The sequence below is a fragment of the Myripristis murdjan genome, chromosome 1 (assembly GCF_902150065.1).
Source record: "Myripristis murdjan chromosome 1, fMyrMur1.1, whole genome shotgun sequence".
Taxonomy (NCBI): domain Eukaryota; kingdom Metazoa; phylum Chordata; class Actinopteri; order Holocentriformes; family Holocentridae; genus Myripristis; species Myripristis murdjan.
The window spans coordinates 38595216-38617123 of record NC_043980.1 but is presented as its reverse complement, the minus strand read 5'-3'; the positions used below and the strand labels follow the sequence as shown (position 1 = coordinate 38617123).

Genomic DNA, 21908 nt, shown 5'->3' with positions numbered 1-21908 from the left:
CTGTAGAGGAAACATTTGGCAGGCCACTGTTCTGTTCCCTGATGAAAGTTAAAAAAAAAAAAAAAAGTAAACCAGAGCCTCAACTGATCAGTCAAGACACATCTCCACTCAGATATGACATGTTTTATCATGTTTTACTCATTCATGTCATAGTTGAACTTTATTCAACCCCCCCCAACACATACACACACACATACATTTACAAGTAAAAGTAAAAAAAGCCTCAGAAAATTGAGTGACTGACCCTTAACCTGGACAAATTAACACACATATTCATGTTAGAATACCTGTACACAGGTACAGGTACAGGAAGATGTCGTCCTCTCCATCTTCACTGTTCACTTGGATTCCAGGATAAGGTGTGATGTCCCTTGTTAACTTTCATGAGTACATATGCAGCACTACTACGACTGAACACACATCACACTGCTGACAAAAGAATCCATATCTTGTTGTAGTGTTGGCACGTCTGTGTAGACATGCTCTCTAGGCCACAATCTGTGACAAAAGACAGAGCTTGTAGAAACATCCCATGTTTTCACCTGACAGCAGCGATATGTGACATCATCACAGGGAGACCCAACATTACACTGGATATTAAAGCACCTGTTCTCACTCAGTACCAGCCACAGAGTTATGGAACCAGAAGAGTTATTTTAAGCTTCAAAGTCTGAGCTGATGGCTTTGGTTAGCCAGGAAACACTTACAGCTAAACATCTCTGAATAACAAATATATAACACTGTATCTGAGTCGCTGTGGTCCCGTTCCCTCAATGTTTGACATTTTAGATACATTTTATTTAAAAAAAAAAAAAAAGAAAAAAAAAAGATGTTTCCCTCTGGATACTGGTGAGTTTGTGTCCAGCCACACCACAGATACTGGCTTCCCAAAAACGGCACGAGATGAGGCAAAATTACATTGAAACCTCTCGTGTGTATGAGTCAGTCTGGACTTTATCCTCAGAGCGAGTGTTGTTCAGCTGAACCCCGCTTGTGGTTCTTCTGTCCTGTAGATGAGCTCCTAAGTGGTGCAGGTGACTGAAACAGCATCTGTTAGTCTATCCTCTGGATCAGCTTTTCCTCCATCATGCAGAAGAGAGCGATGTGTGACAGGTCTGAGATGAAGGCATCACAGCCTCGCCTGCTGATGCTCTTACAGCCTCGGAGGTCCAGCAGAGTCAGAGAGGACAGTCTCTTCAGGTAGGACAGACAGCCGTCCGTCAGGTAGCTACAACCTGGAGGGAGACACACGTGTCATTGTGAGAAATGATTCCCTTCACAAGGACAGAGGGAGGAGCAAATCTACACTCTGAGTTTGATGTTCATGTACAAAAGATCCTGATCCTGCTGTTATTCTACATTTTTGGCCAGTGACCCTTTTATAAACAGGATAATCCACTCCCATTTAAACCCTTTAACACACACCTTGTGTGTCTTAAAGGGTGTGTGCACTCAACTTCAACTCAGGGCATTCTTTGCCTGCATGTTTTGCATTAAAATTCGCTAACTTGTTTTGTTGTGGATTATCCTGTACATAACTGAACATTAAACGCCCTCCCTCCACACGCACCGGCCAGTGTGAGCTCAGTGAGGTTGTTGCGGGTGTGCGTCCCAGCCGCCGCCAGCAGAGCGATGGAGGTGTCGCTGATGTCCTTGCAGTGCGCCAAGTCCAGCCTCTCCAGCTGGGGCATGTGGCGCTGCAGCAGCCTCAGAGTCGACTCGCTGATGTCCAAACCAGACAAACGCAACGTCACCATGTTCCGCAGCCGGCTGCGGGACGACTCCGAGCCTGGACCCAGGGAAGACAGACAGACGGGGCGAGTGCAGGACAAAGAAAGACAATGAGAGAACTGGGGCAAAACAGGCAGCATTTAAACATAACAGTAACTTTTGAGTTCATAAAACATTTTGCAAGTGATTTAAAGGACCACAGCAGTCATTATGAACATTTTCCCAGGGACTATTTTCTCCATCACTCCATCCAATTTCAAGTCATCCAAACAACAGTGCTGCTACGTTTAGGAAAACTAATGTGGACGACTTTATTACGGTGATGAACGTTTGAAGTCTCTGAAAGTTCAATTTCATATTGTAGTGGAATGAATGGAACCCAGTGGCTGGATAAAAGGGAGGAAAAATGATATTGTAGTTCAAAAATACAACTGCTTACTTTGGGAAAAGATTAGCAGGAATGTCAAGTTTATACATATTGTAGATATTAAGCTTAACAGTAGAATCACTGCTATGGGCCACAAGTGTATAATACAGTCCTAAAAAGAAACATTACAGTTCTTTACGCTCTTTATGCTGCTGGGACAAACCAAAGTAAAGTCACAAAGTAATAAATCAGTCTGACGCTTCTACTAACCAGGCGGGGTGATCAGATCTTTAATTTGTGAATCACCAACACCTTCACACCAGCGCAGGTCCAGCAGCCGGAGGTAGGGCAGAGTAGGAGAGACCAGTGCTGACAGACAGGACCAGGACAGGCCGGCCAGCCTCAACTCCCTCACACCTGGAGAGACGAGAGGAGGGAGAAAGAACGAGACGATGGAAGAACAGAGAAGAGAGAAATGAGAATGCTTGTGACTCGTACTTGCATTTATGTCCTGTGTGTCTTGGTGTTTGTACCTGGCAGTCTGGTGAGCAGGCAGTTGAGCTGTTTCTTGGCCAGCGGGGTCCAGGACAGGTCCAGAGAGGTGGGCTGCCGCTTAATGATGCCCGCCAAGGCCTGGTTACTGAGCGGGCTGCAGCGGCTCACGTCCACGTGGCTCCACAGGCGCTTGTCGCAGCTCCTGCACACAAAACATCCACAAGCAGTGTTCCGTATGAAGTGTTTTGATAGATCATTTGTGTAAACCATCAATCAGTTATTTAAAAAGATGTGTGTGTGTGTGTGTGAGAGACTTACCACTTGTACCAGGCCTTGCATACAGTCATGCAGGCCAGCAGCTCGGCTCGGTTCAGGTATCTGAACACGGCCACCCACACCTCCTTCTCCCCTCCCTTCTCGTTCCCCACGTCCTTGAAGGACGGCAGCGACAGCAGGGACGGGGGAGAGAAGGACGAGGTATGGGGAGCAGACTCCTCTTCCTCTGAAGAAGATGCAGACCTATCCCTGGGGCCTCGGTCGCCATGGTGATGGCTACCCCGGAGACGTGGCCTGCCAGATATGGACAAAATGCCATTAGGCGATTCTTCAAACAGATCTCTCTCTGCTTTAGTCTCAGTGGAGTTTGGAAGTTAAAGTTGGATGGTTTTTTTTGTTAAATAGAAGATGGATTATTATGCCTCAGGTAGTCATCCCATCCCATAACCCTTTACATCACCAACACATTTCTGGTCAGTCCTACCTGCCGGGTCCTCTGCTTGTTGGGGTCAGGCTGTCGGGGGTCCCGTCACTGTTCTTCAGTCGGGACGGTTTGGAGAGTGCAGACTTGCGCTGGACAAAGCCCTGCTGAGCTCCAGGTCCCACGGCAGCGGTCCTCGGACCCATGGCTGCTTCCAGCTTAGGGACAATGGAGCCTGAACAGGAACAACAAGTTCAACTTTATTCATTCATCTTTACCTACACTGTATACACTGATTTACCAACCCACCTCCTCATTTATTGCCCATTTTCTATTTCATTTTACTTCTCAAAAATAAATAAAATGGAAAATATTTTAAACAGCAGAATATTAGAATTCATTCAAAGCAGCATATCTTGCAGCTGAAAGTCTGTTATCACATTTCTGAATTGGAGCTCAAAGACAAAATAATCCAAGTAATGCAACAAGAGCCTTGTTTTTTGACATGGAAATGAGGGATACGTTTCATTCTCACATTTTTTTCACCTTAAATTTTGGTTTTGTACAAGCGATCTGCCATGAACCTGGAAGGAGTGCCTCTATTTGAGTTTGAGCTCTCAACACCCTCTAGTGGTCAGAGATGGCTTACTGCAGCTTTAAACGTGGCTAGTCTGGTCATGTCTGTGTTTTTGTTTCTTTCCCATCACTATTGTTTTTACATGTCAAGTCTGACATGTTTCCAATTCCAGGCCCAAAACAGGCCTTACCTGCGTGTCTCTTGGCCTTGTGGGGGCGCTGCAGCGTGACGGTCAGGTAGGAGCCACTCAGCAGATCATCATTAAGATCAGACACCAGGAGAACAGGGGGTTCTGGGTCTGAATCCCAGCGTCCTTCCTCCTCCATCTCCTCCTCCTCCATCTCCTCCTCTTCCTCATCCTCCAGTGTGTCCATCTCCTCCTCCTCAGGGTCGAACTCCTGCCCCTCGCTGTCTTCGTCTTCATCCTCATCGTCATCATCATCCGTCCTGCGCCTCCGTCTCTGTCGACGGTGCCGTCGCTCTTTATCCCCGTCTTCACTGTCCTCCTCCTCCTCCTCTTCATCATCGTCGTCGTCGTCGTCGTCATCAGACTCGTCGGACTCATCTCCTCTCCTCTGCATTTTGGAGCCTCCCCGCAGCCTCACGCCTCTTCCCCTCCTTGCCCCCTCCCTCATGGCCATCCCTCGCTTTAGCTTGAGCACAGAGGAACCGGGAGTCACCAGGCCTCCTCTGTTGCCTCGGTGGGCGGAGCCTCCTCTCAACAGTCCTCTCCTATTGGCCCCGAATCCCCTCCTGGAGGCGTGGCTTCCTCCACGGGCCTGGAGAGCCAGCTTCCTTCTCTGAGAGGCTGCAGGCACAAACAGATGAATAGTATAGTGTAAAGTCAGAATAAGGTGATGACAGGGACACACCTGGACTTGACTGAGTGACAAGGTTAAAAAAAAAAAAGAAGAAGAAGAAGAAGAAACTGCTAGACTCCGAGGCTAACAAACCTTCATCATCATCGTCACTGGCAGAGTCGTCTCCGTCACGGCTGTGTCTGTGTCGTCGGTAAATCTTGGCAATGCGAGCATCGAGAAGGGAGGAGGATTTCCGCTTCTGGAGAAAACAGGGAGGCCCAGAAAGACGAAAAATGGAAAGGACGGGAAAAGAAATACGACAGAGGAAAGGATGTAATGATGGAAGATATGAAAATGCAGCAAGAAATGATGTGTTATGATGCGATTTTAAAATAGAAGAATCAAGGTACAGATGAGAAATAAAAAATGCAGGAGGAAGAACCACGCAAGGAAAAAGAGCAATTGAGGATAGCATTGGCAGTCGGTATGGTGGAAAAAAACAAGACGAGGAAGGAGAATAATGAAGAGAATGTAAGAGGCCTTCAATAAAAAAAAATGACTTCATCAATGAATTCAGTGTCTTAAAATAAGGCTCCACTAGAAACACTTACCACTGGTAGCATTTTGCTCTTGTCTCCTTTAGGCTGCTGTGAGAGGAGAAAACCATGTTAATACAATAAATCAAAGACAAAAAACACATAACAGGAAAATCTCAGAAGCCTGGTCTCGGGCCTCTGGTTCTCCTCTTCCTTAGAGGATCTGAGTTTTGAGAGACAGCCACTCTTCTAGTGTATGGCCATTATGGATTTTTGACGGCTGAGAACTGAGGTTTCATTTCAATGCAGGTCTCCGCTAAAGCTGAAGCGATCTCTCTGGTCAGCCATCGTCAATACAACTGAACTTTCTTCAATAAGTTCATTTTCACTAACTGCATTCAGTGCATTCCAGAGTAGCCAATATCTGATTTTAATGTACTGATTTCCCTATGCGCTCTTCAACATATACATGCATATGACCAGTACAAAACAATGTGAGACAAGGAACAGAAAACTCTCTCCTCTCTGTGTCTCCTTTTCTATTTACATGCAGCAGGACAGGTGGACCAGCAGCATATTTGCCATTTGACAAATGCAGGCTCACAGGAACACAATGACAGCATTCATTTGGCAGCAACTTCATGTGGAACACACCCACCCCCTTCCCCTCCTTCATCCTCAGCCTCCTTTCAGCTAGCCAGCCAGTCCGACAACCAGTCACCCAGACAACCAGGAGGGGATCAGCCAGTCAGCACAGTGATGGAAGAGCCAATGAGTGGTAGGGACGAGTGGATGGACACGTAGTGAAAATGTCACATTAAAAGGAGTTCCTCTAGAGAGTCCCTCAGATAGTCCAAATTCCTTTCCTCCCTTGTAGAAATTGTTACCCCTGATGTTTTGGACAGTTAAGTCTGAGACAGTTAAGCCCGAGCCAGAGGTAGACAAGAGAGATATTCCACCTACAATAACGCGTTTCCATCTCCAGGGGGCGACAGAGTGCTAAAACTGGGCTAAACTGAGTCAAATGAACAGCGGTTATGGTACTTTTACAGAAAATCAGCTCTTAAATCTTTTTTTTTTTTAACTGTATATTGATGAAAATGAGCAGACACTGCTTTACAAGATACACATTTCTCTGTGCTTGCATGAAGGAAATCTGGAACCATTTTCTCTAGCCATGTAATCAAATTTTGAGGTGGGATTCTCTTATAAGCCCCTAGGGGTTTTCTGTATCTCACCTGCACAATCTATTGTTATTTCATTCTGGTTCTAATGTTTTGCTTTCATTGTGCAAAAAGAAAAAAAAAACAAAACAAACAAAAAAAAAACAGCATATAGCCTTGATGCTAGTGGAAATCTTCTTAAACTGCCATCATTTTACAACCATGGATTTCTCGTCAGCTTATAATTCTGTCTTCATTGTAAATACTGGGGCCGTGGAACAATGACAGTAATAGTCCAATTACTGGTAAATATTTGGAATCAACTGTAGAGATCATTTTAAAGCTTTTACCCTGACTGAGCACATGTATTCTACACCAATTACCAAGAGCTCAGCAGTGCCCCCGATGACCAAAATACTGTACTGCACTCTTCTGTTCTGCATAACATCAGGCAGTGGCTGTTGTTTGGCATTCTCTCTCTATATGCTTTGGTTAGACTCACGAGCAAAAACTTTGTGACAGCACCAAGGCACACAACCACAGAGACTGACTTTGTGAAACAAAAAAAAAAAAAAAAAAAAAAAAAAAAAAAAAAAAAAAAGGAAACGAAAAAAGAAAAAATTTACTAGCAAACAGTGACCACCCAAGTAATGGAAAAGTCCTGACAAAATATCAGAATCAGACTCAGAAGTACAATACTGATCCACGCGGAGAAATCGGGTACATATAAATAATTAGCTAGAAAGAAGTAGTAGGGCCACCCCTCTGCCCTCAGAAAACCACCAGTTCTCCTTCTGCTGCTGTTACCAAAACTCCTGAACTGTATGTTTTGGGATACTTGACCTTTATGCAAGAGGCAAAGCCTCAACGAGGTAGGATTCTACTCACCACAAACCTTCACTGTGGTTTAGATCTGGAGGGGTGGGAGGGCCATGGAAGGAATCTGAATTTTTCCTGAATATGTTTAGCAGTGTGTATTGTGGCATTATCATCTTGCCCTGAAAAATGTCCTCACTTTCCTTCATTACAGATCTACTACTATGTTAGCATTTAGCGCAGATGGTGTTTTTTTTGGCTCTTTTCCAAAAGTCCACCTGGAAGATGAATCAGACCAGATCACTTCTTCACACTGTTCAGTGGTCCAGGGTTTGTGCTTTTCTGTGTGCTCGACTTGAACACACGGGGCTACTGATGGCAGTCCTATCATAAATACTGGCTGTGACAGTCTTGACAGTGCGCTTCTAACTACACAAAAAGTGCAAATTCAATTCTTTCAATTCTCCAGGCTGTTGTTTAACGGTATTAGGCAGTCACCTTGTAAAGGGTCCTATTCCCTGCCAGGGAGCTTCAAGAGGTCACCACGGTTTGTTTTCTGAATATGCAGTTCAGACAGAGAGGAAACTAACATCTCTGAATCTGTTAGTTGCCTCATGTTGTTTAAAAATTCATGTACAAAAGTGCAACAATGGAAAAGCAGTGCATACACCAACCTGAACCAAAGGTCAGACACAAAATAATCAGCTAATAGTTAAAGAGAAGAGGTGCTCTTCTTGCATAAAATATAATATTTACATAAGGACCAAATTCTTACACAACAAATTTATTTCAGTCTGAACCCTAATACATTTCATCTTACAATTTAGAGCAAGAGTTGTGCCTCTTCCCTTGGAAATCATAGGACAAAAAAGGGGTGTGGGTGGACAGGGGCACGCAACGGACGGATGGATGTACGCAAAGTAGGCGGCACCTCTCACCAGTCTCGAGCTGATTGGCTGAGAAGGCAGAGGGGCCGCCACCAATAGGAGTGAGGCTGAGGAGGAGGAAGAGCAGGAAGGAAGAGGAGGAGGAGGAGGGAGGAAACCACAGCGGACCACCTCCCCATCCTGCTGGGAGCCCACGGAACCCCCCAGGGAAGCAGAGGGCCCGGGGCCCAGCCTCAGGACCAGGGGGCCGTGAGGACGGACGTGCTGCTGGTGGCCGACAACCAACGACTCATCACTGCCTGATGACTAACGGATTACAATTAAATAGAAAATAAAACGACAACAAAATCCAAATCAATTGAAAATAAATAATCAAACAAATAAACACAGACAGGAGACACGACACCCATTAGCTTTGACACACTGTAAGCAAGAGTGTGTGCGCCGGATTAAGACTGTGTATGTAAAGCTGGTTGCAGGGGGACTGGGGAGGCTGTGTGTGCCACTGTATTTATGAGACTGTGACTGTGTGTGTGTGTGTGTGTGTGTGTGTGTGTGTGTGTGTGTGTCTACCTCTGGGTCAGTGATTCCTTGAACACACTTTGGGCACTCCCAGCAGCTGGGCAAGTCTTTATTCACCACCCCTTCACCCTGGATCTGCACACACAAGCCAGAGAAAGAAGCGGTGAAATGAGAGGAGGACGGGGTAAAATAAGAAATAAGGACAACACATAAGACACCACAAAGATAATGCTTTAACTGTATAAACTCTGATTTTCCCTTAAATGTGCCTGCAAAAAATCCCCCATATAGTACAACAGTGTTACATCCATATTGCATCTCTGCTGGTTGCAACACATCAGTGAATGTACATCACATTTATGGCTGCAGCATTACATCAAACATGTCCTGTGCATCATTTTATACATATTTCCTGTTGTTGTTCCTGCTGGCTCATACTGGAAAAACGGTTACACTAAAATGGAACAAGAATATAATTAATGTCAATAATAACACCAGTGTTTGCCTGCTTTTTCACATCAAAATGGCTGCTGTGAAAAGGTCTATTACAGACATAAAACTCCTTTGGGTTAAAAAGATTCCTCAAAGGACAGTTTCAAGTTAAAATTAGAATTAAATTAGAAATTAGAATTAAAAATTAAATAAATTAAATTTTTTAAAAAAAATTGAATTGGGCTGCAGTTTTAGATTAGAAATGCAATAAGATTTAGAGTTAGAGTGAAGGTTAAAGTTTAGGGGGTGAATGTAGTCAATAAAGGTATAGTGTAGTGTGACAAGTAAGTGTGTATTTGCGTGTGTGTTACCGTGAGGCAGGCAGGGTGGACGATCTGGGCGCAGTTGGAACACTCCATCAGAGTGAGGGCCGGGTCGCCAGTCTCCTCCTGGTTGGGCTCCTTACACACCTCACACACTGCTGACAGAGGGAGGCCCGGCTGGGAGGGAAGAGGGGCAGATTAGAAAGGATACACACCCACCACACACACACACACACACGCACAAAGACAGACACTCACAGCCAGGCACTGTCGCAGCACACAGGTCTGTTTGAGCTTCCCTGGACCTCCGAACTTCTTCATGTCTCTGCAGAAGTTACATTCGCCACACTCTGGTCTCATGCAGGCCTCACAACGTTTACACCTGAGGACGGAGCACAGGAACATGTAGCAGCACATAGGTGATCAATGAAATACAACAAAATTAGAAACCCAAACACCAACGTTTATCATGACATTTGCCTTTTGTAAGGTGCAAATGTCCCTGTGTTTTTGAACTCAAATCATGATAATTCTGTAATGCAGTGAGTGGTGTTGGTCAGCTGAAATGTGTGTTGAGGAGACTGACTGGTTTCTTAAACAATATGAGAGCTGAATGAGAAGGTAAAAATCTTAATTGTTCTTCCCTCTCAGGTTATAGCCTAAGAAACACATTTTCAAATTCTCTAGGGTTTTCATGACTGTAGAAACTCTGATTATTGTAAGAGAAATACTGAACATTTCACACTCTCCTCCTGTTACCTGACTCTACGGCGCCTCAGGACAGACATGGAGGAGGCTGGTTTCTGAGGTCGTGGGATCACCGGTGTGGTGGCCAATTTAGGACGAGGGGGAGGAGGTGGAGGAGGAGGAGGCTGGTACCATGACGGCTAGAAAATAAAACAGGAATATTCAAGAGGAGAGAAGGATCACAGGAAAGGGGCACAGAGTGGAGGAGAGAAAAGGGAACATGAGGAAGAGAGGAGCACAGGCCAGGAGAAGGGAGCAGAGAATGGGAAGGTACAAAAACAGGATGTGAAAGAAGTGGAAGAAAGAAAAAACAGGGATTAAATAAAGGAAATAGAAAGTAAAGACAGATTACTGTAAATTGTTATGCAAATAATAATTCAATCACAGGTAGCTTTTCTATCAAGGTTCAACTCTGGAATATCCCTCGTCAGGAGTTTTGCTAAATCTGGATCATCTTTTATGCACTTCTTGAATTGCTTTTACAGAAACGCTTTAATGTTATTATCTTTGACAGTATTGACCTTGCTATCATAGTTTTTTCTTTTCATGTCTACCTTGCTTTCATTGCCTTTCATTGCAATTTGTGCAATGACAGTATACAGATTATATTCTTTTCTTCTTTGTTAAGTGCTTTAACTGTTTCAAAAGTGCCTCCCCCTCCCCCTCATGGATTGAAGAGTCCAGTGTTAACCATACTTAATATTCTGTGTGTCTCTGTGGACTGAAGGCTGCTTACCCTCTTCGGCCACTTGACAATAGGTTTTCCTGTGTAAGACAGCTTTGGATTGTCACTGGCATGTTCCTTTAGTAGGGCCTGTGGAGAGGGAGAGGAGAAAGGAGAAGACAGAGTGAGAGCTACAAACGAAATGCCTCCAGCTAATTACAGAGCTATTAAAAAAAAAAAAAAAAAAAACCTCCCTCAAATCTTGTTTCCATGTAACTGTACAACATTTATGAGAACGTCTGAACCTCCCAAGAAGAACAAGAAATGAACCGCCCACTTCCACCAACACACCACCTCCTACCTTGATGTGTGTGAGCAGTGCAGGGGCATTGTGTATGCCCGCTGGGACACATTTCTTGTTAGAGGGCAGAGCTTCCAGTTTCCCCAGCAGATTCCACAGCCCCTCCAGCTCCAAGGGAGTCAGATGAACTTTAAGCCCTGACTTATTAGAGGACTGGGAGGTCTCTTCGTTACTACCACAACTCTCCTCCTCTTCTTTGTCCTCCTCTTCTTCGTCCTCTTCTTCTTCTTCTTTCACCTGCTCAGTCGCTGGATCTGAGGTTGGCGGCTTTTTAAGCCCTGGGAAAGAGGAGGGAGATGGAGAGAGAAGGGATAGCAGACAGGAGCAGGGGGAGCAAAGAGAGACAATGCAGGTGGGGATGGAAACGGAAGATGGAAGATGGAGAGCAGATAAGAAGAAAATGGAGATGACAGAAGAGGGAAGGAAGGGGTGGATGGATAATAAAGGGGGAGAGGAAAAAAGATGTGGATGGACAGGGAGAAAAGAGGGACAACAGGACAAACTGGCTGTGATAAAAGATCTAATGGTCTAACAGTTTCAATAATATCAGTTTTTGTGCTTGTCTCACACACACACACACACACACACACACACACACACACACACACACACACACACACACACACACACACACACACACACACACACACACACACACACACACACACACACACACACACACACACACACACACACAGAGCAGAAAGGCCCGTGGGAGCAGCTCGCCAATGTTATGTAAGGTTAAATCAAGAATTTTATTCTTGTCAATGTGGAAAGGCCTGATGATTTTTATACTGCCATGTTGTCCTTCACATTTTTATTTTAATTATTTACTTTTAAAAAATTATATATTCATATATTAATTACCAGCACTGTAAAAAATGTTAAAGTCCTTAAAATTCACAAAATATGATAAAATATTATCCTTCACCTTGTCCAATATTGCACATAATGTAATATGGAATCACAATGATTACAGAATTGTAATACATATCAAATATGCACAGCAATATCATGAATCATATGGTGGGGGCCCTACTGATTGACATGCATTCAAGTTTTTCATACATGTGTTTTGAGAAAGTCTGTTCATACCGATGCCCAGGGAGTGTTTCTGAAACTCTGGTGTGAGGTAGGAGGTGCTGGTCAGGCTGAAGACGTAGCGCTCCAGCACATACCAACACATCTCATAGTAGAATGGGTAACGAAACTTTGCTGGGACCTGGGAAAGCAAGAGGCATATCTCATCAACCGTTTCAAAGCAGATGACTGCCAGTGATTTGTAGTGTTTGTGTGTGTGTGTGTGTGTGTGTGTGTGTGTGTGTGTGTGTGGTTGCACTGACCCGTGTGCGGTCCTCTATGTTGGAGATGTTCAGCTGCATGGGGATGTTGAAGCTGTGAAGGAAGTTCCCTCCAAACACCAGAGTGTCCACAGGGGTGTAGACAGCATGGATCCAGCCTGAATAAAAAACACACGTACTCTAACTATTCCAACTTCCATAAACTTCCATTCCTGAAAAAATAGCAGACCTGCCAACCTTGAAGAAATTTTATGCGTACCACGCCCCGATAACCCCAATTGGGCGGCTGAAGAGGGCTCGGTTATCTGGCTGGCTTGAGGCTCTGAACTGAACTGAAGCACTTGGCTGGGCGGGGCAGGTGGACGAGGGGTGTGATTGATCTAAAGCTTTTCACTCCGCTTACGTGCAGATATCTGTGGCGGAATCAACTTTAGAGTGATAACTTGAATAGAAACTGAAACCAGCGACATGCAACAATATGCATACCTGTAGAGCATCGAATCGTACTAGCGTACTTTGAGGTCAAAATGCGTGCCTGCTACGCAAAATGCACACAGGTTGGCAGGTGTGCAATTGTGGTATAATGTCCATATGTGACATTATATTCAATCATCACTGTAATCCTTGCAAGCAGAGTGTGTGTGTACCTGAAGGTATTATGAAGGTAAAGCCCTGCTTCAGTTCAATCCTTTGACAGTCAGTTGCTCGGTCTCCCAGGAAAATGTCTCCCTGTTTTCCTGACAGCACCCAGTTCTCATAGAGCTCCAGGTTCTGAGGGGTAGGAGGGATCAGCCAGAACACCTGACCACAAACCAGGAAAGAAAACACATCACAGTCTGGAGGAAGCAATATAAACATGTCAGCTTCTGGTTGACGCTCACAAATGGACTTTTTTTTTTTTTTTTTTTTTTTTTTTTTTTTTAAATTTAACCATTCACAAACTATAGGATGTGAAAGAAAACAGTATAATATCCACAACTGCTTTTGTTGCTGCTCTACACACAGAGGTTAAAAAAAGGAATTCAAAACTTAAAGAGGAAGTGACACACATGTTACTTTTAAACATGATATGTTAAAAGAATATGATGTGTTGAAATGTACTGCCATTAACATTTGATGTGCTTAAAAAACAAAAACAAATGTCTGCTATCCCAAAAAATGTCTCAGAAAAGTGTATAGACTATCCATAAAATGGTCTCCTACTCTCTTGCAGTGAATCAAATCAGAACAAAAAAGTTGGAAAAATCTATAATACTGTAACATCAATGTTTATTTGTAATACTCTGACACAGTTATGGACTATGTTAAGGTTACAGTGTCATATTATCTTGTGTCTCATGGACAAATATGCTACATCGTATAGTTCCACATTAGTCACATTAGGCAGTTCCCAAACACATTTGGTTATTGATTTCAAAATGAATGCATATTTGTCATCATTGTTGGCAGTAACAAGAATGTGTAACTGGCATTTGATGAAAGAACAGGGAGCTCATTTATCAAAGTTGCATAGGAGGGAGAGCATCATGGCCACAGACTGATTGGCTGATTCTAGTCCTACCTTTTTTTTTTTCTTTTTTTTTACATATATTATGGATGCATTGTTTTCTTAAAGCATGACAAAGCTCCTTGACCACAACATTGCATTTCCAATATTGAGCAAGTGCATTTTATGTTTTATCTTCTTTCCCACCTTCACCTGTGTCAAGACTTTTCTCTCGGGTATGCAAGAGACATTTTATACTAGTTAAACTTGAAATGCAAAATTTTAAGGTTCCTCTATGGTCTAAAAGTTTTTTTGTTTTTGTTTTTTTAAATATAAGGTTTTCACATGACTACGATAATGTGGATGCATGTTTGTGCTCCCACCTTGCATCCTCTCAGGATGTGGTACCAGACTGAGGTCCCTCCAAAGTCAATGTGGAAGTCCGTGTAGCAGCCCTGGACACTCATCAGACAGTATCTGGACAGAGACCAACACATCAGCCATGTTTCCTTCCAAATGTCCAGATGAACTGTGCATGTGAAGAGGTAGAGCAGCATTACATGGTCAGCACACAAAAGACTGTCTTACTTCTGTACTTTGGGGTACTGCATGTCGTTAATCGAATTGGTTGAGTCCCTCTGCCTTTCTTTCAGGTGACGGGGCCACATGTTGTCCACCCAGTCGATCAAATCCACCTACACACACGGAAACAAAAGCTATTCATGCATTGCAGCCAAAACCAGCAAGTTTTCTTAATTGAACAAAGTGGGTGTTGTGAGACAGGCTGAGCAGGTGGGGGCACTGTGCAGCGGAGCTGAAGACAAGGAGACCATGGAGGCTGCAAGAAATTTTATAAACACCAGTTTGAATTTGAGTCTTTCAAAATAACAGCATATAAAACAGCAAATAAAAAAGGGTTTGAAGATTACAAAGTCCAAGTTACAAAGTGGACTTTTGCGTTAAGCCCCAGGCTGAGAGAGGGCTTTCTGATGGGCTAGACAGTGTAAGCAAATAAGGCCACAAGAGAAGAAACAGAATTGTTATTGTACTAACTAGCTAACACGTAATTAGCTAACTAACCAAAACATGCAGACCACATCAGAATTTCTTATTCACGCTGCTGAAACCTCTGAAGTAATTACCATTTTGTAGAACAAAACTGTTATAACATATTGCGGAGCAGTGTGAAAATGACTAGCTAACTGGATAGTTTCTTTATCTTTCTGCAATCCCGAGGCTGCTGCTTTACTTTATTAAGACTGGCCCTGTGTGATATGGAGCGTTATCTAACCCTAACCCTCTCAGCAGGTGCAGAATGTGCTTCATGTCAGCTGTCAGCTGGAGCCTGTGCACTGGGCTCCTGGACAACTTTTAGCAGGAGATGTGAGGTAAAGAAGAGCCTCTCTGACAGCCCTTACTGTTTTGTTTGTCAAACTGTAGTTAAATATACTTTCCGACTGGACTCTCCATTAACATGTTTTACAAGTTGGCCATTAGTGTTCTTCAACAAACTCCTAGCCTATTTTGAGGTATTCTCCCACAATGCTAATTTTAGGCTGATCTCGTGTAGTTGTGTATGTATGACTGTTGTCCTGAGGATTTGTCAGGTGCAATCTGTGCCAACATCAGGTTGCATTCAAAATACTGTAGCTCCTGAAAACAGAAACTGTTCACTCATAAACATACTGTGGCAGGTCTCTTGACCAGGTTCTCCAGCTTGGTGTGGCTGAACTCTAAGCTGATGACATTGTAAAGCTTCTCTCTCTGGGATGGAGGGGTCTCATAGTAGCGTCTCCACTGGGCCATGGACATTTCTGTCCCCTTCTGGGTGCTCACATCCATCACATCTATCATTCGTCTGCTACCTGCGTGACAGCGGGAGGGAGGTTAGAGAAAGGAACAAAAATTTAGCAATAAGCATCCGTTTTTGTTTTTTTGGTTTTTTTTTAACCACAGCTGTATTGCTCAAGGAAGGAAAAAGGGAGGAAAAAAATACTGGGAGATACTCAGCAGATGCATCACATTATATTACCTCAAATATTTTAAATACTTGATAGTTTATCTCTGGAATCTTACCAACAAATATTTTGACGTCATTGACACTGAAATCAGGGTCTGGCATCCTGTGGACGAACAGGAAAACAAAACGGTTACAGTAATGTTGAACATGTGATTCTGTGTTTAGCTTTCCTCAACTTGATGAAAATGAAATGAAAAATTTGACAATGGATTGGAAAAGAAAGTAGAAGATACATGGCTGCCAAAAGGAAATTCAACCAGTTTTATTATTTCCTTGAAAAGTAACTTTACAGGAGGACAACAATATAGAGGTGAAAGGTAAGATGGGAAAAGTAGGTGGAGATGAGAAGTAAGAAAGGTGAGGAATAGGTGACAGAGAAATGAAAGAGGCTTACTTGATTCCCAGTCCATTAGGCTTCTCAAAGATGATGGGGTCCCTCAATCCTCCTCTCTGAACATATTCATACGTCAAGTCTAAAAGCACACAAAGCACAAGGACAGCAATGGATAAGACATTTCTGCAGACATCACAGCTGTGTTTGAAACCTTGGTTAAATTACTAACTTGTTTCAGTGTTGAGTCACAATGTTGGACGCATGCGCTGCCCTACCTTTCCCCTCCATGCGAATAACCCGGTCAGAGCTGAACCTCTGACTGTGAACTTTCTCCTCCAGGTCAAACGTCCTCCTCCCGTCAATCTCCTCGTCTGAGATACCATCGTCATGGTAACGCCGCCGGGTACCAGCCCTCTGGGATGGCAGCAGGGAAGTATGAATAAACATAAAAATAAGCAGAAAGGGAAAGAGAAGTAATAGACAAAGGACAGAGGAAAGGGGAAAAAGGAAGATGACACACATAAGTTTAAAGAAAGAAGTGGGAAAGGAAAAAATTCTATGTAAAATTTTTTGATTCTTTATTAACCCCCTTGAGAAACTTTTCTTTTTACGGGTACAGATTTTTTGAGGAAATTAAAAGACTCTTTTCTAGTTATTTTCCTATTTGAATTAGAATGTAGATCCAAAAGGTAGCGTCTGCAGGAAACTTCCTCATAGTAACCTCATGCCAGAAAGAAACAACCGGGTAATACTTTCACAAATAATTGTTACCTACACAAAAAATGGGTACTGGGTCTGGAGGCTGGAGCACAGGACAATGAATGAAGACAGTTCATCACCCTGTGGACTCACATCACATCCAGGTAACTATACAACCTAACACAGTTGTGAAAGAAATAAAGGGCTTCATATCTAAATACTACGTAGACACCTGCTAATGCAAAGTGCAAAACAACCACACAAAGACAGATGTGCTAGAGACATGACAGAGCAGAAACTGTATCACAGCAAAAATGGAAAACTGAAAAACAAGTCAAAACTAGTCAACTCCCAACAACGAAAGCACATCAAGTGCAAACATTACACAGAAAATGATTTACTCAGTTGCATCACAAATTGTGCTTCCATTCAAGTACAAAGGAACTTAAAAGTATCTACTGGACACTGGCATTCATAATTGTTTGTGAATCACTGAAGCACTGGGACCAGTTTATGGTGCACTCATACTTTTCTTTAGGGGGGAGTCCAAGGTCTCAACAGATGAAGGAGGGATAATCCTTCTCTTCCTCTATTGAGCCCCCAATCCTCAACTCCCTTCCCCCTTCTCCATAATCTCTCCCACCTCTCTGTGTGAGTGGTTTCAACCAGTGGCAGCCACTTTCATAAACTGGTTTTCATTTCAGAAAATAAGCGTAGACCACTGTTTTTTTTTTTTTTTTTTTTTTAAAAAAAACACTAGAGTTATGTTTACTGCCTGTTTCAGAGTTTCCAATTCAATGCTAATATTTAGGAGGCCCGGACAGGGAATTTAACAGCATGGCAAGGAAATTTGTTTTGAATCCTTTTGGGTGCCATGATGCATGACAATGTCAACTGATGGCACAACCAAGATTTAATACTCTCAAGTGCTCAAAGTGTCTTATTCAGCTACAGTTACCTTAAAGCATTACACCAAGGAGCATCTGTGCTCCTTGGGAGTTAGTGTGTCTGTGCCATTACAAACTGAAGGGAGAGCTATTCTAGCCTTGATGATCTGATACTATTTGAGTAATGTTACAATAGGCTTACCGATGCCAACACTAGATTGACTGATTTCTTTTAGTGCTTCAGGCAATAGTTGTCATTAGTCAAATTATTACTACTCCAATTATTGCTCAGTCCCGATACAATCAGACCTATGATTATTATTCTTACTATTCTCGCTATCATTGTTCCGACTACAACTATTACCAGAAGTTTTATTATTACTGCTATTGGTGTTATTATGATTACTACTGTTGTTGTTGCTGTATTAGTGTTGTCATTACAGCTATTATCACCACTGTATTATTATACAGCCCTATGCTGAACTTGCATCGTTCTATGTCCTGCAATCCCCTGCTGGTGGCACTAGCAGAGAGGTCATCAAAATTGACAGATGTTATCCTCTACTCACAAAGACAGTTCTGTACTATTAGACCTGTACTATTATTATACTACTGTACTGTTACATAGTTATGCACCATTTTAACCTCAAGGAGCAAAACACAGCGTATCTCATGGATACCTGTCCCACACCAAGCTTATTTTTGTCCCACTCATATTTTCCACGGGATTTTGAAATGCACACCTGATGGCAGAATTGCTAATCTACAGCACACATAAATGACACACAAATGACTTCTATTTTGGGTCTTTACTGTGTCACTTTGCATACATCTCCATTTACAACCAATTTCTGCATTCTTTTCAGTATTTTTCTGTTGTCTAACAATATCAAGCCGCAGCGGCTTCTGTTTAAAACCAACATACACCATCTTTCTTATTTTCTCCCTCTCCTTTAGCTCACTCCCAGTCTGTAGTCAATCAGAAAAGTCCTACAGTCGAGATGAGATGAAACAGGAGAGGAAAAAAAGAAGAGAGATAAAGAGATACTAAACACCTCGCACCTTCTCTGTCGGTGTTACATCCTTCATCTGTCTCTTCCTTCTCTTCTCCTCCCACATCCCTCTATTCTCAGGCTGCAAGAAACACCAACACTCCACTTTTCTCCATTCTACCATTCTCTTTCTTCCTCTCTTGCTGGCGGTGCCGCTTTATTGTCTCATTCTAATATAACCTTTGCGATGCTGCTGCCATTGCTCTCTCAGTTGTTTGTTGTTTTTTTTTTAGCCCTCCCTCTCTTCGTATGTCTTCCTCCCTTCATCTGTTGCCTCAGCATCACACGGACAGTCACATAACAGAGTGGATGGACAAACTCGCTCCTCCTCCACTCCCTCTGTATTTACCACTCACATGATGAATAATACCATGCATCCAACCATCTGCACTTTTGCTGACATGATCAGTCCACAGTTCCTGCCTTACATGTCCCTTGATCTCCCCATTCAGGTTTTAAAACTTGATAGTTTCAAGTTCACAGTAAATTTAAACCTAAACACACAGACCTCCTCCTCCTCTCATTGTCAGAGATTTTTCATTTTAAACTTCAATTCAATCTTGATAGACACCACAATTCATAACTGGCCCTCATTAATACCATTTGCTTTAAAAAAAAACAAACAAAAAACACTGCACTTATTCACACATACATATGCAAACACCAGTCACACTCTATGGCTCTGATCAAAGAGTTATTAAAAAAAAAAAAAAAAAAAAAAAAAGGACCATAACTAAAGGACCATAACGATTTTGAATTGTTGGCCTATTTCCCCACATCTTACATTGCAACCAACAATTCTGCAAATCATGAGGGGGTACTGAAGATTTCACAGGATACAATCAAAATCCCTCCATCTTCAAAATTTGAATTTTTGGTTGAAACAGCCACCTTATAATGTTCTGCATCTGCAGCTAACAAAGTCATCAACATTCATAAACCACAGAACTGACAAGTGGCTTTGTAAACAAACATTTCCCCAGGGACTATTTTCTGGCAGAGGGAGTGTTTCACTGCATTAAGTAATCAAAACACAACAGTGCTGTTGCTTTTGGGAAAACTAATGGGGATAACTTTATTTTGGTGATGGAATAGTGGAGTGAAGAAAGTTCGAAGTCTCTGAAAGTGTAGTGGAATGAATGGTAACCAATGGCTGGATAAAAGGGAGGAAAATGATATCAGAGTTCTAAAATATGAGTTCTAAAAAGTATATACATTTTTTTTTAGATATTACGCTAAACATGCAAAATCACTGGTGTGGCCTTTTAATCTTTCTGATGGGAAATTAAATGTAGGTTCCCAAATCATCTCAAGTTTAATTAAATGTATTTAGCAATACCCGTGTTGCCCATAAATGAGCCACATTTGATTCATGTGTGATGCTGTTAGCCCCAATAGAAGCCAATTCACTGTAATGACAGCATTTTATGAAACTTGACAGAAATGTATAAAACGGATAATCACAGAATCGCCAAACTTTACAACCACAAACTAGAGGATCACTAAAAAGCAGAAAAATCTAAAATAATTCCTAATATTGACTTGCAATACTTAAGAATCGCAATACACATGGAATCAGCACCCAAGTATCGTGACAGTATCGAACGGGGTATAACGATCTTTTCATTATTTACCAACAAATAAACAACATGCACAGTCTTGGATAAGAAGTTTTCTTGCTTGTCAAATATCCATAGTTAGTTTGATAATGATAGACAATATCACCATGAGGAACGTGTTCAAGTTCTTCTGTAACTTACCAGCCTTTTGCTGTATCGAGGCTTGGAGTCATCCATTATCGCTGGTTTGAGCCGTGTGCCTCTAAACAAGTAACCACTCTGCACGACTAATAATTAGGCTACTAATTAAACTACTGAATAACAGTTTTAAGCCCGACTTAACCTGACTTAATTTTCACTGTAGGTCCATATGGCTGCATTGTGTAGTGTAAAAATAGCTACTATGCCAGTGCATAGCTTCCCTGAGGGTTACTAAAATGACAAGTCCGAGCTTGTTAGCTAACTGTTACATTAATATTGTTTCATAATATCACAACACCTCATCCAAACCTCACAGTTGCTGACTTCGTGCAGGTATTTCGAGCCAACGTCCACTGGAAATGTGAACTTAAATCTCGAGGCCGACTTAGTTGGCTACACTACAACAGTGATATCTGTTTTCTAACAAATTTACATGAAATGTAACGCCCCCAAACAAGACTCTGTGAGCACTCGAGCTTTGTTCACTGTCTGCCTTCACCATCACAAACGTCCAAGTCGTGCCAAGCTACTGTTAGCTTTTGGAAAACGCTCAGCTCATATGGACACGAAACTCCACAGAACTTCGCGATGTGATAAAATCCCACAGACAAATTATGCCACCGCTAAAATAATGGATTAAAACAGCGCCCGCTGTTGCTGCCGTTAGTTTTAAGAACTGTAAAGTTAATGCGGTCTTCTAATCGCCGCCATTTTCCATCCCATCACAAAACACAACGCTAACCCGCCCTCAAACCTACAATGGGCCAATCACAAAACACCCGGCGAGACATTCGTTGGTCCAGAGCCGTGCCACTCAAGAGAAGTATTTGTAAACTCTGATTGGACAAGAGCAGCCAATAGCAAAACAATGAAACCAAGAGCAACCAATCGAAGCACACTTCCAACTTGCGCTTGCCTGTTATTGGTTAGGATTTCCCAATATGGTTGTTTATTGGACAAAACATACAACCGGGCATGAGAAGTCACCAATCAAATGACTAAGTGGCGCACTGACACCGCCCATTTCTCAATGTACTAGTCATTCTCATCTATAATCGCCTCAAAATAATACGTAATTTTGTACTTACCACCATGTTCAAGCACAACAGACCAGTGGCAAACGCCTTCAGTGATTCAAATTATGTCACGATGTTTCTGCGCCGTGTTTCCACTCCCGACAGCTCACATAGCACAGACACGTTTAGCAGCTCTCTCCTCAACGAGGAAGTGGCCGCGGGTCCATAAATGGAA

The 21908-nt window shown here is 42.7% G+C and overlaps 1 protein-coding gene across 2 annotated transcripts; it reads right to left on the bottom strand.

The window, feature by feature from the left end:
- Positions 1–115: 115 nt before the first annotated feature.
- Positions 116–21871, bottom strand: kdm2aa (lysine (K)-specific demethylase 2Aa). 2 transcript variants are annotated; one of them, XM_030054140.1, is made up of 25 exons: positions 21746–21871; positions 16535–16673; positions 16320–16398; positions 15982–16028; positions 15592–15770; positions 14494–14600; positions 14289–14382; positions 13067–13220; positions 12462–12577; positions 12214–12340; positions 11119–11396; positions 10830–10907; positions 10106–10233; positions 9605–9728; positions 9395–9523; positions 8643–8726; positions 5279–5314; positions 4821–4926; positions 4058–4675; positions 3354–3525; positions 2912–3163; positions 2632–2795; positions 2369–2515; positions 1571–1789; positions 116–1235 (listed from the first exon to the last, which is right to left on the bottom strand). In XM_030054140.1, the coding sequence occupies exons 1-25, from the start codon at positions 21749–21751 to the stop codon at positions 1054–1056; spliced, it is 3765 nt and encodes a 1254-aa protein (XP_029910000.1). In that variant the 5' UTR covers positions 21752–21871; the 3' UTR covers positions 116–1053. The 2 variants fall into 2 exon arrangements, with proteins under 2 accessions (XP_029910000.1, XP_029909990.1); XM_030054130.1 differs by lacking the exon at positions 21746–21871 and adding an exon at positions 20658–21384.
- Between the last annotated feature and the right edge of the window lie 37 nt (positions 21872–21908).